The sequence below is a fragment of the Delphinapterus leucas genome, chromosome 19 (genome assembly GCF_059928025.1).
Source record: "Delphinapterus leucas isolate spDelLeu-1000000601 "Yukka" chromosome 19, BTC_Dleu_Yukka2, whole genome shotgun sequence".
Classification (NCBI taxonomy): Eukaryota; Metazoa; Chordata; class Mammalia; order Artiodactyla; family Monodontidae; genus Delphinapterus; species Delphinapterus leucas.
The window spans coordinates 53,344,293-53,359,593 of NC_143147.1; the positions used below are offsets into that span (position 1 = coordinate 53,344,293).

The 15,301-nt window shown below is 51.5% G+C and overlaps 1 protein-coding gene across 10 annotated transcripts in view; it reads right to left on the reverse strand.

Annotated features, from left to right (window-relative positions):
- Positions 1-10,032: 10,032 nt before the first annotated feature.
- The window catches only part of ARHGAP27 (Rho GTPase activating protein 27), a 34,044-nt gene continuing 28,775 nt past the window's right edge, over positions 10,033-15,301 (reverse strand). For 6 of the 10 annotated variants that reach the window (XM_022565126.3, XM_022565125.3, XM_022565128.3 and 3 more), the window contains 7 exons: positions 14,312-14,417; positions 14,036-14,158; positions 13,864-13,962; positions 13,596-13,673; positions 13,375-13,509; positions 13,112-13,217; positions 11,293-13,005 (listed from right to left, as the gene is read on the reverse strand). In XM_022565126.3, coding sequence (XP_022420834.1) covers positions 12,828-13,005; positions 13,112-13,217; positions 13,375-13,509; positions 13,596-13,673; positions 13,864-13,962; positions 14,036-14,158; positions 14,312-14,417 — 825 coding nt within the window. In that variant the 3' untranslated portion in view covers positions 11,293-12,827. Of the gene's footprint in view, positions 10,190-11,292; positions 13,006-13,111; positions 13,218-13,374; positions 13,510-13,595; positions 13,674-13,863; positions 13,963-14,035; positions 14,187-14,311; positions 14,418-15,301 lie in introns of those variants that run through there. The other 4 variants (XR_016389014.1, XR_016389013.1, XM_089901351.1 and 1 more) reach the window with 4 other exon arrangements.

Below are 15,301 nucleotides of genomic sequence, written 5' to 3' on the forward strand. Positions count from 1 at the left end.
GACAAGGTGTGAGGTCCCTGCCCTCGTGGAGCTTACATTCTAGTGGGACAGAAAGCAAACTGATCAGTAACCAACACATCAACCTCCTCCGGGAAGCCTTCCCCTTCCCCAGCCGCCCCTCCCCAAATCTGATGCCTCTTCTCTGGCCCCCTGTACCCCTCCCCCACTGCGCTCACCACCCTCTTCTGTGAATTTCTGTCTGTATCTGTCTACACTTAGGAGATAGGATGGCTGGGATCCCTGTCTTTTCCATTTCTTATTCCCACAGATCTGGTACTTGGTGATAACTGTACCTTTGAGTTGAATTTCAGACGCTGAAAAGGTGAGGCACGTTGCTCTGGGCTGAGGGGCCGGCAGGGTACAGTGTAAGTGGCTGCATGTTTGGGGAGAGCATGGGGTGCAGGGGGTGGGGTGAAGGCGGCATGACCATTGTCACCAGATCTTGGAGGGCTGCTCAGGTTTCAAATGGGGGTCTTGCCGAGGGAATATGTCCCGATTTACTAAACCGCCAAGGGAGCCATGGACTCGATCACGTGTGACGTCACATCGGAATGAGTTGCCCCATTCAGTTACTCTCCTCCCATCCTGCACAGCAACCTGTAAAAGCTGAAAGCTAAGTGTCATTGTCTCAATCAGCAAGTGCCTGGCTTAGGGAACCTGTTAGGCTACCAAGAGGTTAAGTAGAAGTTGGAGTCACTCTCGTGGGTGACCTATCCATATAAGGTGGTAAAGGGAACTGGGATGACTTGGGGACAGCCTAACCTTTGAGGCTGACGTCATGGTGATAACCACTCACCCACAACGCATCGTGTGGTACCCATTCTCCACAGAGATGGATGAGGTCCCTAACACGGGGCTGAGTGTCTGATGCTCTTACAGGCACGAAAAGGGAACCAGCCCCCACCCCACCCCACCAGGAAACTGCAGAGAAGTTAGAATCATTTGAAGTTACAATCATTCTTTCGTTCGGCAAATATGTATCGAGGGTCTCCTCCTATAAGAAGGTGCCAACCACTAAAGGAATAATAAACCACGTATAGGTACACCTTGGAGATATTACAGATTCAGTTCCACACCACCACAGTAAAGCAAATGTCTCGATAAAAGGGGTCACACAAAGTTTTTGGTTTCCCAGTTCATATAAATTTATGTTTATCCTGTACTGTAGCCTACTAAGTGTGCAAAATACTTTATTGAGCTTCCCTGGTGGTGCAGTGGTTAAGAATCCGCCTGCCAATGCAAGGGACATGGTTTCGAGCCCTGATCTGGGAAGATCCCACATGCCACAGAGCAGCTAAGCCCGTGCACCACAACTACTGAGCCTGTGCTCTAGAGCCTGCAAGCCACAACTACTGAGCCCACGCGCCACAACTACTGAGCCCACATGCCACAACTATTGAAGCCCACGTGCCTAGAGCCTGTGCTCTGCAACAAGAGAAGCCCCCGCTCACTGCAACTAAAGAAAGCCTGTGTGCAGCAACGAAGACCCAACGCAGCCAAAAAGAAAATAAGTAAAATAAATAAATAAATAAAATACTTTATTGTTAAAAAATGCTAACCATCACCTGAGCCTTCAGAGTCCTAATCTATTTGCAATAGTAACATTAAAGGTCACCATAAAAATATAATAATGATGAAAAAGTTTGAAATATTGTGAGAATCACCAAAATGTGACACAGACATGAAGTGAGCAAATTTGTTGGAAAAATGGTGCCTGTAGGCTTGCTTCACATAGGGTTGCCACAAAACTTCAATTAAAAAAAAAAAGCAATATGTGTAAAGTGCAATAAAACGGTGTATGCCTGGATATTGTATGTGTTCATGGGTGGGATGGCGCAGAGAGGGCGGAGCTAGCCTCTTGTGGGGCCTGGCATCAGGTAGGAAGAGGTGCTTGAACTGGGCATTGAAGGATGGGCCAGTGTGATCACCAGATAGAAGGGCGTTCCAGGGGAACAGCATGCACAGATACTTGGGGGTGCAAAAAGGTGTGATACAGCAGGGTTTGGGCAGGGACCATCAGGCAGCTGGGTGTGGCTCCATTTATCAAGGCCATCCTATGTGCCCAGCACTGGACCATGTTGTTCCTCTGATCAAGCCCATCACCCTCTAAGGTGATTTATAGATGGAGAAGCTGTTGCCCAGAGAGGCTAGGTAACTTGTCTGAAGTCCCACAGCCAGTGGCAGAGCTCAGGTTCCAACTCAGGTTCGTCAGGTTCCCAAATCTGTGCTCCTAACCACCACGCTGAACTGCCCCATGACATGATGCAGGACCAGAGGAGCCAGGTATGACCATTCGGACTTGAGTCCTGAGAACTCCCCGAATGTCGGCCATTTGCACTCCATCTTCAAGAGACCTGTCGTGTCCTCAGACTTTCATTGTCTGAGTGCTTGTCTTTATTTTTTAAAATTTTTCTTTATTTTTAAATTTCTTAATTGATTTACAATGTTGTATTAGTTTCAGGTGTACAGCAAAGTGATTCAGTTATACATAAATTTTTTTTTCAGATTCTTTTCCCTTATAGGTATTACAAAATATTCAATATAGTTCCCTGTGCTATAGGTAGGTCCTTGCTGGTTACCTATTTTATATATAGCAGTGTGTGTATGTTAATCCCAACCTCCTCATTTATCCTTCCCTAAATGCTTGTCTTTAAATGTTTCACTTTTTAAAAACTTAAATTTAAGTAATTTTTTCTTGACATACAACACATATGAAGAAGTACACAAATCAATTAACTTTCACTCACGTTAAAAAAAAGCGCAGTGGTTGAGAGTCCGCCTGCTGATGCAGGGGACACGGGTTCGTGTCCCGGTCCGGGAGGATCCCACATGCCGTGGAGCGGCTGAGCCCGTGAGCCATGGCCGCTGAGCCTGCGCGTCCAGAGCCTGTGCTCCGCAACGGGAGGGGCCACAACAGTGAGAGGCCCGCGTACCGCAAAAAAAAAAAAAAAAAAAAAGCAATTTTTCACCCAGGTCAATAACAATATTATGAGCCCTCAGCAGCCGGTCTTGTGCCACCTGCCAGACATAGCCCCGCAGGTAGCCACTCCCTGAGTTGTAACAGCATAGATTAGTTTTGTTTGGTTTTGAACTTCATATAAATGGAACCATTCATATAAAGGCTGTTCTTTTTATGTGTCTGGCTCAACATTTGTGTAGTTTAATTTATTCATTCTCACTTTTATACAATATTTCATTATGTGTATATACCAGAATGTTATTTCTCCATTCTACTGCTGACATGTAGCTTGTTTTCAGTTTCTGGCTATTATGAGTAAAGCTGCTATGAGCATTCTTGTGCACGACTCTTGGTGAACACATGTACTCATATCTGTTGGGATCATACCCAGAAGTTGAATTCCTGGGTCAGAGGGTAGTATGGAAATGCCCAACATGAGTGGATACGGCCAATTTCCCAAAGTAGTTGTCATAAATTACATCCTCACTACCAGTGAGTCAGAGTTCCAATTACTCCACAGTCCTGCCAACATGTGATACTGAAAATCTTTTTCTTTTGAGTTCTGGTGATGTACAGGGATATCAAACTGTGATTTTAATTCATACTTCTCTGATGACTAATGTAGTTGAGCACTTTCCATCTGTTCATTGGTCACTTATATATGGCCTTTTTTTTGAAGTGTTTGTCTTTTGCTCATTTTTCTATTTGATTTTTAATTTCTATTCCTTTTTTCTTATTGATAAGTAAGAGTTCTTTATATATACTGGATGTTAGTCCTTTGATGGATATATGATTTACAATCTTTTCCCAAGTAAATTTATTTTATGGGCCATTACTACTATAACTAAAAAACCAATATCACATGTCATAGATAGTAGGCAAAATACATAAAATAAAAATAAGACAATGTTATTACACTCTAGCTAAATATCTCATGGCTGGCAGAATGGATAGAATCCTGTTAAGAGATTAGCAAGTGAAAAGGAGGTGTTAAAGACATTCGTGGAGACTTTCTCCTTGATGTCTTCAGAAGGTTGGAAAAAATTAGAAAAGATATAATTTTCTCATTTTGCAGCTCCATGTTAATTATCACCCCAGTGTACCCTTTGTCCTTGAGCCTCCTATAATTATGCCACCCACTGTGTGAGGTCTGCACAATAGTTAGGAGATGGTGGATGCGAGGAGGGTTTTTTTTTGTTTTATTTTTTGCGGTACGCGGGCCTCTCACTGTTGTGGCCTCTCCCGTTGCGGAGCATAGGCTCCGGACGCGCAGGCTCAGCGGCCACGGCTCACGAGCCCAGCCGCTCCGCAACCGGGGCACGAACCCGTGTCCCCTGCATTGGCAGGCGGACTCTCAACCACTGCGCCACCAGGGAACCCCAGCAAGGAGGGTTTTAACGAAGGGGGTTAAACTAAGGGGTTGACGTAATGAAACTGATGTTTTAGAAAATCGTTCAGATAACAATGTGAATGAAAAAACAAAAATAGAGGTGAGGAACCTAAGTTAGGAGAAGTTGAAGAAGTCCAGGTGGTAAGTGTCAAGGGTCTAAACCAGGGGTGAGCCAGGGACTGGGGGTGAGTGTGGGGACTGGAAAGACAAGAGGTAGAATCTGGGCAACGTAGTGGCTGATTGATGGGTTAAGAGAGAAAAAGAAGATGTCTGGGGGACTGTGGGATTTCTAAGTCGGACTGGGAGGAGGGGGATAGCAAAGACGAGAAGCAAATCATGGGAGGGAGGAGGTGGTGAAATCTATCTGGAATGCGTTGAATTTGAACTGTTTGCAGGACCTCACAGGGAGAGTCTCCGTTTCTTTATTCATTTCACAAATATTCACTGAACACGTTGGGTGCAGGGGTACAGCAGTGGATCAGACAAATAAGATTTCTGCTCTGATGGAGCTTAACATTCATGAGAAAGATGGACGGTGGGAAAGACAGATAAGGACCAGCAAAGTATGCACGTGGCTCAGGGCTCTGGGCCATGGGGTGGATTGGGGGCCTGTGGGAGTCAATGCAGCCGTTAAAGCTGTCCGCGTGAGTGAGCTTGCCTAGGGAGAGGGAAAGAGTGAACTGTGCGGAGGGGAGGGTGGAATGCCAGCGTTTAGAGGCAGCAGGGGAAGGTACACCCTCAAAGTAAACCACGGAGGAGTCATCAGAGGAGGAGGAGGGTGGAAGTGGGTCACAGGAAGAGGGTTTCAAAGATCTTTCAACTGATGCATTCATTCATTTATTCAATCAAACTTTACTTGGTGTCTTCTGAGTACCAGGCTCTGGGGAATCAGAGATGAATGTGAAGTCTCTGGGGGAGGAAGTTGTGTGAACTACAAATCATTAGGCAAGGCTGCATGAGAAATATTCTATTATGGAAGCACAGTTGATGTATGTTGTGGGAGCACAGAGGATGGGGACTCCCGCTTTTTGAACCTAGTATGGAGGGGCGGGCATGGAGCTAGAGAATGGGGGCAAGGGCCTTGACAGAGAAGGACCAGCCTGAGCAAGGGCGAGGAGGTGGAAAACTGCTTGGTGAGTTGTGGCAGCCAGGATCCACAAGCACAGGAGGGGTGGAGCAAAGCCAGAGGACCAGAAACCCGGGACAGGCTTAAGATCATGCCGAGACAGTGGGCTGAATTCAGAAGGTGATGGGGCCAGTGCAGATTTCGAGGAGAGTGCCTGCCACCAAGCCCACGGGAGCCAGAGCCCCTGACCCCGCCCCTTCTCTTCCCAGCCCCCAGCGGTTAGGAGGCGCCCGCACGCTGCACAGCCAGTGTCCACTCTGCGCACTCCACACAGCCCGGAGCGCCCTGGACAAGCCCCGGGAGAAGGGGTAGGCATGTGCTGGAAGACATCTTTCAGAGAGGTATGTGAGAGCCGGGTAGAGTATGGGCGCTCCAGGGTCTTGGGAGCGTTCTCGGAAGAGTGGACGGAGAACTGAGGGCATCTGTCAGAGATGGAGAAGGGTGGATGGGGCAGGAAGTGCCAAGGTCCAGCCCGGTGTCCTGAGCTCCGAGCCACCTCCTGATGGGGAGCCCTGGGCTGACGAAGGGCCAGAGCTCTCTCCCTCCGCACCTTCTCCTAGTCCAGGCCTCACCTTGCCTCCTCCCCCACTACGGGTCATCAGCCTCATCCCCCAGCCTTGGAACTCAGGGCTGCACTGAAACTTTGGGGCTGAGGGCTGGAGGGGGTCAAGACTCTAGGTTCTCTTGGCGCACGCCCACAGCGGCCCAAAGCGCCAGCAAATCCTCCCTGGTGTTCGGGGCTGGGAATCGCCCTTTGGGCAGAAGACCTCTGGCGCCCCCTACTGCCAGCTCAGCTTCAACGACCCCAATCCCTCCTCTCTGCTGCCGACCCTGACCCATGTGGCCGGAACGCATCGAGGGCCAGTTTCAGTGGCCGGAAGTGAAGAGGAGCCCCGTCAGGACACAGGTCTGGCTTGTGATGTTTACCTGGACTCCAGCAGCTTCCTAATTGGTCTCCCTCCCTCCCTCCTCCACCCACAGCTGGAAGAATCTCTTTAAAACATATCTGTGGAATACTACTCCGTGATAACAAGTAATGAACTATCCGTACTCGCAATGACTTAAATGGCTCTTAAGTACATTACGCTGAGTGCAAAAAGCCAACCTCAAAAGGTCACATACTTTATGATTCCGTTATATAACATTCTCGAAATGACACAATGATAGAGATGGAGAACTGACAAGATTGCCAGGCCTTAAGGAAAGGGAGGGAGGGTGTGGCTATAAAAGGGCAGCAGAAGGGATTTCTTTTAAGGTGATGGAACAGTTCTGTATCTTGATTGTGGTGGTGGTTATATGAATCTATACATGTAATAAAATGTCATAGAATTAAACACAAAGACATACAAAAAAATAAGTGCATGCCCAAAATGGTGAAATTGAGTGAGGTCTGTAGTCTAGTTGTGTCTAATGTCAATCACTTTTCTGGTTTTCTTAACACTACAGTTATGTAAGTTGTCACCACTGGGGGAAGCTAGGTGACGGGTACACGGGACCTCTTGGTACTATTCATGTGACTTCCTGTGAGTCAATAATTCTTTCAAAATAAAAAGCTTACGAAAAGAAAAAAAAGCATACCTGGCCATATCACCTAGCTTTTGCTTTTGTTTTTTTAAATACATTTATTTATTTATTTTTGTGTTGGGTCTTTGTTGCTGCGCACGGGCTTTCTCAAGTTGTGGTGAGCAGAGGCTACTCTTCGTTGTGGTGCACGGGCTTCTCATTGCGGTGGCTTCTCTTGTTGCGGAGCATGGGCGCTAGGCACGCGAGCTTCAGTAGTTGTGGTGCACGGGGCTTAGTTGCTCCGCGGCATGTGGGATCTTCCCGGACCGGGGCTCGAACCCGTGTCCCCTGCACTGGCAGGTGGATTCTTAACCACTGCGCCACCAGGGAAGCCTCCACCTACCTGTTTATCTTGTGGCACCTGGTGGGCCACATAGGATGAAGTTCATGGAAGGAAAAGTGCCAACTCCTTTAGTATACCAAGCCCTCCTCTGAGGCTGGCAACAGAAAAAGAATATTCCCTCTTGGAGGGCACAGGGGGCTGGACCTCACAGCCCCTATTCTACCTGGGGGGACTCGCTTGTTAATTCCAATGCATCCCCTCCTGTACTGGCCTGAGGGGGCGCTCTTCCACCTCTGATGCTCTGGTCGCCAAGTGGACAAAGTACCCTTCCCTTAACACTGCTGGGCCTCAGTTTTGTTTGTTTGTTTGTTTTATTGTATTTCTCTTTAAAAAAAATTTTTAACAATCATGTAAAGTTTTAAATCAGGAAATAAACTTTTTTAACTTAAAAAAATTTTTAAGACACATCAAGCTTTCTAGCTAGATATAGTCATGTATGAAAATCGTATCTTAGCACTTTTCTATATCACTTTTATAAACGGGATCATTTCAATGGCTGTGATCCTCTATATGAGTTAGAAGGCTAATTAAACATTGAAAGGCAAGGTTTTCACCACTAAATATTTAGTCTTATTTCAGTAAGACATTTCATTTAGACATAAAGTTTCACAAAACTACAGCTTGGGAGTGGTATAGCTATCTATTGACAGAGGCTACTTACATGTGTAACACAATAATAAACCTTTATGAAAATGTTTCTGCAGGTATGCTGGTGTCCTCCTGGGTATCATCACAAATACATCTGTGGGGATCAGTCTCGGGAAAAAGGCTGCTCTGGAGCTCCGGGAAACAAAAGCTGAAATAAATTATGTTTTCAGACAGTGCAAAGTAAGCTTTTAAGCTTCCACGATGTTGGGTGAGGCATTATAATGAGCTGGTTGGTCCCCATTTTTTAAAGTGCAGCAAAGGATAACCAGAATGAATTTTCAAGATTTCTTATTCACTTTCCCCTTAAAATGAAACTGGTGAATGGTGGTCAGTGCTTGGCTATTGTTAAGTTTACCCCCCAAAATGTTGATGAATGAATGAATAAATCATTTTTACTCTTAAAAAAAAAGAAAAGAAAAGAAGAGGGAGAGATGAGCTCTCTCTCTCCCACCGTGCTGTGTGAGGTCACAGCAAGAAGGCAGCCATCTGCAAGCCAGGATGAGAGCCCTCACCACAACCCCACTCTGCTGCCACACTGATCTCAGACTTCCAGTTTCCAGAACTGTGAGAAATAATATCTGTTGTTGAAGCTACCCAGTCTATGTTATTTTGTTATAGAAGCCCATGCTGACTAAGACAGTATTTCCCATAAAAACTCGCACCTGAATGTTCACAACAGCATTATTCATAACAGCCCCAAATTGGAAACAATCCAAACATCCATCAATTAGTGAATGGATAAAAAATGTGGCATATCCATACAATGTAATGCTATTTGGCCGTAAGAGTGAATGATGTACCTCCATGGACTACATGGATGAACCTGGAAGACATGTAGCCCTTAGCCTAGCAGGGAAGTGAAGGCTATGAAAGCACAATTACGTTACAGCGAGGCAAGTACAATGAGGGAGAGAGGCACATGTGAGAGATCTGAGGAGGGGTGTGGGGGCAGGTGTGAGCTGAGGCTGAGAGGAGAAGGAGGAATTAGCCAGGAGAAAGGGAGGAAGACAGGGGACTGTGGGCCCAAAGGCATGCAGGCAAGGGACATTCCGGAGTGTGCTGGGAGCTATAGGCATGGGCACAGCTGGTGTGCAGAGAGGTGGGAGGCATGGCTGGGGAGGGCCTCAGAGGCCACACACCAGAGTGCCATGGTCAGATAGCTGCTAAGTGGACGATGGAACTGGAAGTGGAGGAGTCCATCCAGATGAGAGGCTGAGCAGGGGTGGGAGAGGCAGATCCTGGAAATCTTTAGGGGGTAGAAGACAGGGACTTGGAAGCTGACTGGATACGGAAGGGAAGGAGCCTTGGGTGCATGGATGTGCTCTGCCCTGAAATAGTGGGAGGGGCTGGGTTCAGTTTTGTTTTAGGCAGGTTGCACTTGGGGTGCCTGGCAGCCACCCGTGCAGGTGGACATTTGCACTTGGAACTCGGAAGCGAGTGGTTCAGGCTGGTGACAGAGATCTGAGTGATGCACGTGCAGGCTTGATGACAGTCCCCAGAGTGGAACGGATGAGTGCCATCAGGGAGGTGGAGAGGAGAGAGCAGTGGGCCGGGGCATCACCATTTACAGGCTGGGCAAAGACCCATGTTGCTGTGTGAGCAAAGGACAGCTTGTCTAGGAGGATGACAGGCAGTTCACGGGTCCACTCACATGAAGGCGGGGCGCGTCCACGGACTTAGCAAACAGGTGGACACCAGAAGCCTTTTCTAGGGCAGCGTCAGGGCAGATGCCTGGCTGTTGGAGGACATGGGGTATCTGCTGGGAGGGGGACAGAGGCTGCCCCCTGTGGCAGCCCTTATCAACTGTGTCGCTTATTTTTGTCTATCCCCCAACCAGATGGCACTTCAAGAGGGCAGATACTCTTTCTATATATATGAGTATACATATACTCTTTCTATGTATCTTTGTGTCTCCAGACAAAATCCAATTCACCCCAAACGTACTCACTGTGCACCTGCAGTGCTCGCCATGCACTGTGCTCGCAGTTGAGGGTTTATGGCTGAGCTCAGCCTTCTGGTGGGGCTCATGTAGGTGCTCAGACTATGTGCATGAAGCTCTGGGCAGGCTCTGCTGCCAACCTGCCGTGTGGCCTCAGGTGAGTTACAGCTCGTCTCTCCAGGAGTTTACTCTCTGGCAGTAGGTGATTTCTGAAGCTCCTCCTGAGGATAGTATGTGACGATTCTGGGACTTCCGTGCCTGCAGCTGCCCACATTACTTGCTGCCCACCAAGCTCTTGGCAGGGTCAAAAGCTTGGGGTGGGGTGGGGAGCTGACACTTCCCAAGACCTTCCTGCCCAAGGATCCGCCTGCCGCTGTCCTGCCACAGGTCCCCATTCATCGTGGTCCACAAGGCCCTGTGCACTCTGCCCCGTCAGCCTCTCTAGCATCACCTCCCACCCAGGCCTGCTGGCTTTGTGGGCTCCAGTCACGGCGGTCTTCGCTCAGATTTTGTTCTCCCCACAAGACTTCTTGCCTCAGAGCCTTTGCACATGCTGTTCCCTCTGACTAGACACCTTGCCCTTAATTCCTCACCTTGTTGACTCCTCCTCATTCTTTAGTGCTTGGCTCAAATGTGGCTTCAGCAGAGACATCTTGGCCCCCTGGGGGACAGTCACACCCCAGTGACACACCTTCAGAGCACCCTGTGCTTTTCTCAGCTCCCGTACCAACATGGTTAACCAAGTAGTTGGGTGTTTAATATCCGTCCAGTTCCGCCCTTAGACCTGTGAGAGGGGTCTCTGCCCTGCCATGGGTCCCACTCTAGCTCTGGACCTTCTCTGTCTGTGCCTCTCCCCCCAGGATGAGGAATCTTTGGCGCCCCCTTGGAGCCCAGGCCCATCCCTTTAGACCATGCTCCTGACACGTGGGACCCCAGGCCCATTCCCTCAGAGGGTGGACCATGTGGGGTGACCAAGGGGCAGCAGATTGCACTGCTGTGTCCACCTGTGTGCACCTCCCCTTGGGCCAGGATGCTCTGAGGGTGGGAAGATATGGTGTGTGTGGCTGAGAGCAGAGCCAGCTCTTCTCATGCCAGCCATCTGGGCACGGAATTCGGAAGAGTCAAAGAAGTTTATGTTAGAACCTGGCCTTCGGGGATTCCCTGGCGGTCCAGTGGTTAGGACTCCTTGCTTTCACTACCTAGGGCGCAGGTTCGATCCCTGGTTGGGGCACTAAGCTCCCACAAGCCGCATGGCAAGGCAAAACAAAAAAACAAAAAAAAAAACCCTGGCCTCCCAGGTCATTATGAAAGATATTTGTCAAAGTAGGAGAATAGAACACATTTTATTGAACACTTGTTAGCTTGATTTATAGCTTTACGATATGTTGACATATGGTGTGAGGCCTCCACTTCTACTCTTGCCCCAGCCCCTCTGGCATTAGGGGTGGGCTTCGGTCAGCCCTGCCCGCCGAACCATAAGCTCCACCAGGGAGGCAATGTGCGGTGCCCCTGCCCCAGAGCACAGTGCCTGGCACAGAGGAGCAGATAATAAATATTGGCTGTGAGAAACACATGAGATGATATGGTGCAAATGTCAATAAATATTAGCTATTATTGTTTGAACACATGAACGGGTAGGTGGGCCGGGGGCTGAGACCCATATACTGAGGTGGTTTGTGTACAAGAAGGGAAGGGGGGCTGATGACCGCAGGATTCACGCTTCCTTTTCTGAGGATGTGCCCTCCTTCCCCCTACCCATCAGGTCTCTGTCCCAGCTCTTCATGGCAAGGTGGGCACCAGGGAGGCCTGCCTGACAGCCGAGGCACTGAGAGGGGCCAGGAGCTCCTGCCAGGGCTACTTCCCCTCCCCGCAGAGAAGAACAGCTGCGGCGGATTCCCTCTTTGCCTCAGGGACCTCCCCAGGCCCAGACAGAACCCACTCGGCTTCATTTCCCTGCTTTACCATAAGGCCACGCTGGGGTTGAGGGGTAGCTGAAAGGATTGATTTCAGCCTCACAGGAGGCTGTGCTCTGGTGTGAGAGGAGTCAGATCACCCACCAGACCCTGAACAAGGCACTTTGCCTTTGTACGCCTCAGTTTCCTCATCTGTAAGACGGGATTACTAGTAGAAATGGTGCATGTCAAGTGGCAGGTGCAGGGTACACATTTAGTGACCAGGAAGAACCCTTGCACAGAGCACAGGTGGATCAGGGAGGGCAGAGGCCCAGAACCCCAACAGGGAAGTCAATGAAGAGGGTCTACAGCCAGCCAGTGATTGGGCCTGGCAGGAGCTTCAGCCCAGAGGCCTGGGGAAAGGCAGCTTCAGCTGCCCGCCGGAGGCCCAGCTCAGTCCTGTTTCCGCGGCAGGGAGGTTGTCGATTGCTGCTTCATGATGGGCACAGTGCCATGCACGGGGCCGGGGACCCACAGGGTCTCCCTGAAGGCCTCCACCAGGTGCAGGCCTGACGAAGCCAGGAAGCCCTTCGGCCAAATTCCTCCTCGCAACAGCGGCCGTCCCAGAAAACTCTCCCCCCACCCCTCGTTCTCGCACACGCACAGTAGGTGGCGCTGTGATAAAGAACAGAGCCCAATTAACCCCCAAACAGGCCAAATCAGAGAAAAAAAAAAAAAAAAAAAAAAAATCACATTTTGCGAACTGCCCACCAGGGGTCACCATACCCTCAGAACCGAGAGGTGCAGAACTCGCACGGACCTGCGGACTGGCGGGAGGCGGAGGGTCTCAGAGATAGAGTCTAGCCGCGTGGCTTCCAGCCGCCCCGCTTCTATGCAGGACCACTGTCGCCGCCCCCACTCCCAGGTCCGCAGCGCCAGCAGCGGGGGTAGGGGTGCGGGCCCGCGGTCAGTGCGGCGGGAAGACGTCTGCGCACTGCTGCAGGATGAGCTCCACCACCTGGTTCTGGAACACCATGGTCATGGGCATGCTGGTTTCCTCTGTCTCGGGCCGCAGCAGCGTGGGCCCGAACACTATGGCCACGCTCTGCACGGACATGCGGTTCTGTTCTCCGTGCTCGATCACCCTGCGGTGGGGGTGGGGTGGAATCAGGGCCCAGAGCTGGGGGGAGGCGTGCGGGGGAGGGTCCTATCAGGCCCGCCTCCCCATTCCCCTGCGGCTCCCCGGCTCACCTGCACAGGTGCTGGAAGAGCAGCCGCATTGTGTCGTGGTTGGGGGCGGGCAGCGAGCGCACCAGGCTCTGAACACAGCGGCTGCGCTGGGCCTGGTCCTGCAGCTCTGGGCAGGGGAAAGGTCAGAGGCAGAGAGAGGAAAGGGAGGGAAACAGAGGGGGCTGACTTCCAGTATTTTGCGGGGGCGGTCCCAGCCAGACGGGTGCCTGAGGCAGCCCAGCCCCACTCCTACCCCATCCGCCCCACCTCCCCCAGGCGCTCACTGATGGCTGCGATGAACTGGGGGAAGTGCGAGAAGGGGAAGAGGGGCTCGGGCAGCTCTCGAAAGAAGAGCTTCAGGGCGCCGGTGATTACGTGGACGTCCTCCCAGCGTCCGTCGTCCAGGTCCAGACGTTCATCTGCGGAAAGGGGGGAGGGGAGGAAGAGGAGGTCAGCATCCCTTTGCGCCCTCGGGCCTGGGGCAGGGACAGGGGACGGGCCTCACCGTGGTCCACTTTATAGCGCAGCTTCTGGATGGTGGCCAGGTTTCCACTGATGCGGTATAGACCGTCGATGTCCAGCCCTGGAGCGGAGGGAGGCGCTGACCGCGGGTTCGGTGGGATGGCGCTAAAGCCCCTGCTATGATTCCTGCTCAGGAACTCCCGTTTTTTCCCCCTCGACCCTGTGCTCCCCGGGGGTTCCGTCTGGGGTCCTGGAAGGAGGCCTTCAGGCTCCCGGAATGCCAGGCCCAGCCGGCCGGCGCACGTACGTACCCCGGGCCTCGACGGCGCGGATGCACTGCTGCACGAAGCGCGGCACCTGGCTCCTCTCGCGCTCACACAGCACGGCCAGCGCGCAGCCGAACACCTGGTCTGGGGGAAAGGCTCGTCAGCGTCGCCTCGCCCCTGCGCCACCGGCGCCCAGCTCTCCGGGTCCCTCCTGTACCTCTGATGTAGCCCTTCTCCCGCAGCGACTGCAGCGTGGGCCGCTTCAGCAGGAGCTTGCGGAGCTTGTTCCGGACCTTGCTCAGGTCGCTCTCCAGACCTCCGTGCCCCGGGGTGGGCACGGCTGCCCAACGGGAATGGGAATGCCAGGGCTGGGTCAGTCAGTGGCGCCGGGGTTGGCCCGGCAGCCCTAGCCCGGTCGTCACCACCCCGCCCCCCCCCACCCCGCCCAAAGGATGCCCACCACCCCCTCCACCAGCCTCACCCCCAAGCACACCTGCACCAGGCCGTGCCTCATCGTCCCGCCAGCTTCCTAGGCGCTCACTCGACCCAAAGTCCACGCTGCTGCTCTCACTTTCCTCCTCGGGGGGTAGGTCTGCGGACTAGAATCACACAGCCTCAGAGAGGCAGAGCCTTGGGCCAGCTGCATGTCCTTCTGGGATGGGGTGAGGGACCCGAAGTGCCCTCCCAGCAGGCCTGGACTGGAGACCCCCAGGCAGGGAGTTTGCTGTTTCCTTATCCAGGTCAACCCCCTTCACCTCCACCAGAGAACCCCAAACGCTCCCCTCCCTTGGCTGCATGGAGCCCTCCAGGTGTTGGAGACAGTCATCCTGTTCTCCCTCACCTTTTCTTATCCTGACTACCCCTACCGACCCCCCCAGTTCCTGGTCCACTTTCCCCATAATTTTCCTTAGCTCCTCTGTACACACTCCAGTAGGTCAGTATTCCTCAATACGAGGCTCCCAGTTCGAGCTTGCAGTTTGAGCTGGGGCCGGAGCGCTGCCAACAACCTCACAGGCATCACCTCCCTGGATCTGGATCCCTACCTCTATTAATACAGCCAAGCAGGGCACCCAGTGTTGCCTAGTCCCTTAATAGGGACTTAAGGATCAAAAAGCCTCAGGTTGTTTCCACGTGAAGAGCTGTCAGAGCGGGCCTACCCCATCTCTACTTATGCAATTGATATATTGAACTTAAAAAACAACGCTAGACTCATCAATTCAATCCTTTTAAATTCTGTCTTCTGGTTTCAGCCTGTCTTTCCAGCCTGAGGCTGTTAAGCAGAGTATTTACTTTTCTCTTGCCTCAGTGTGGAATGGGACACTCCTCTAGGATATGCCCACCTGGAGAGTCCTCCTGTGCGGCCAACCCCAGAGGCTGGATTCACTTCCTTAAGAAAGGCTAATTTCTTCAGCAGCCCATCTGCATCTGCAGAGAGGGCTACTTACCCACTGGTTTCATGGAGCTCCCAGTGCCCGAGTGGAGG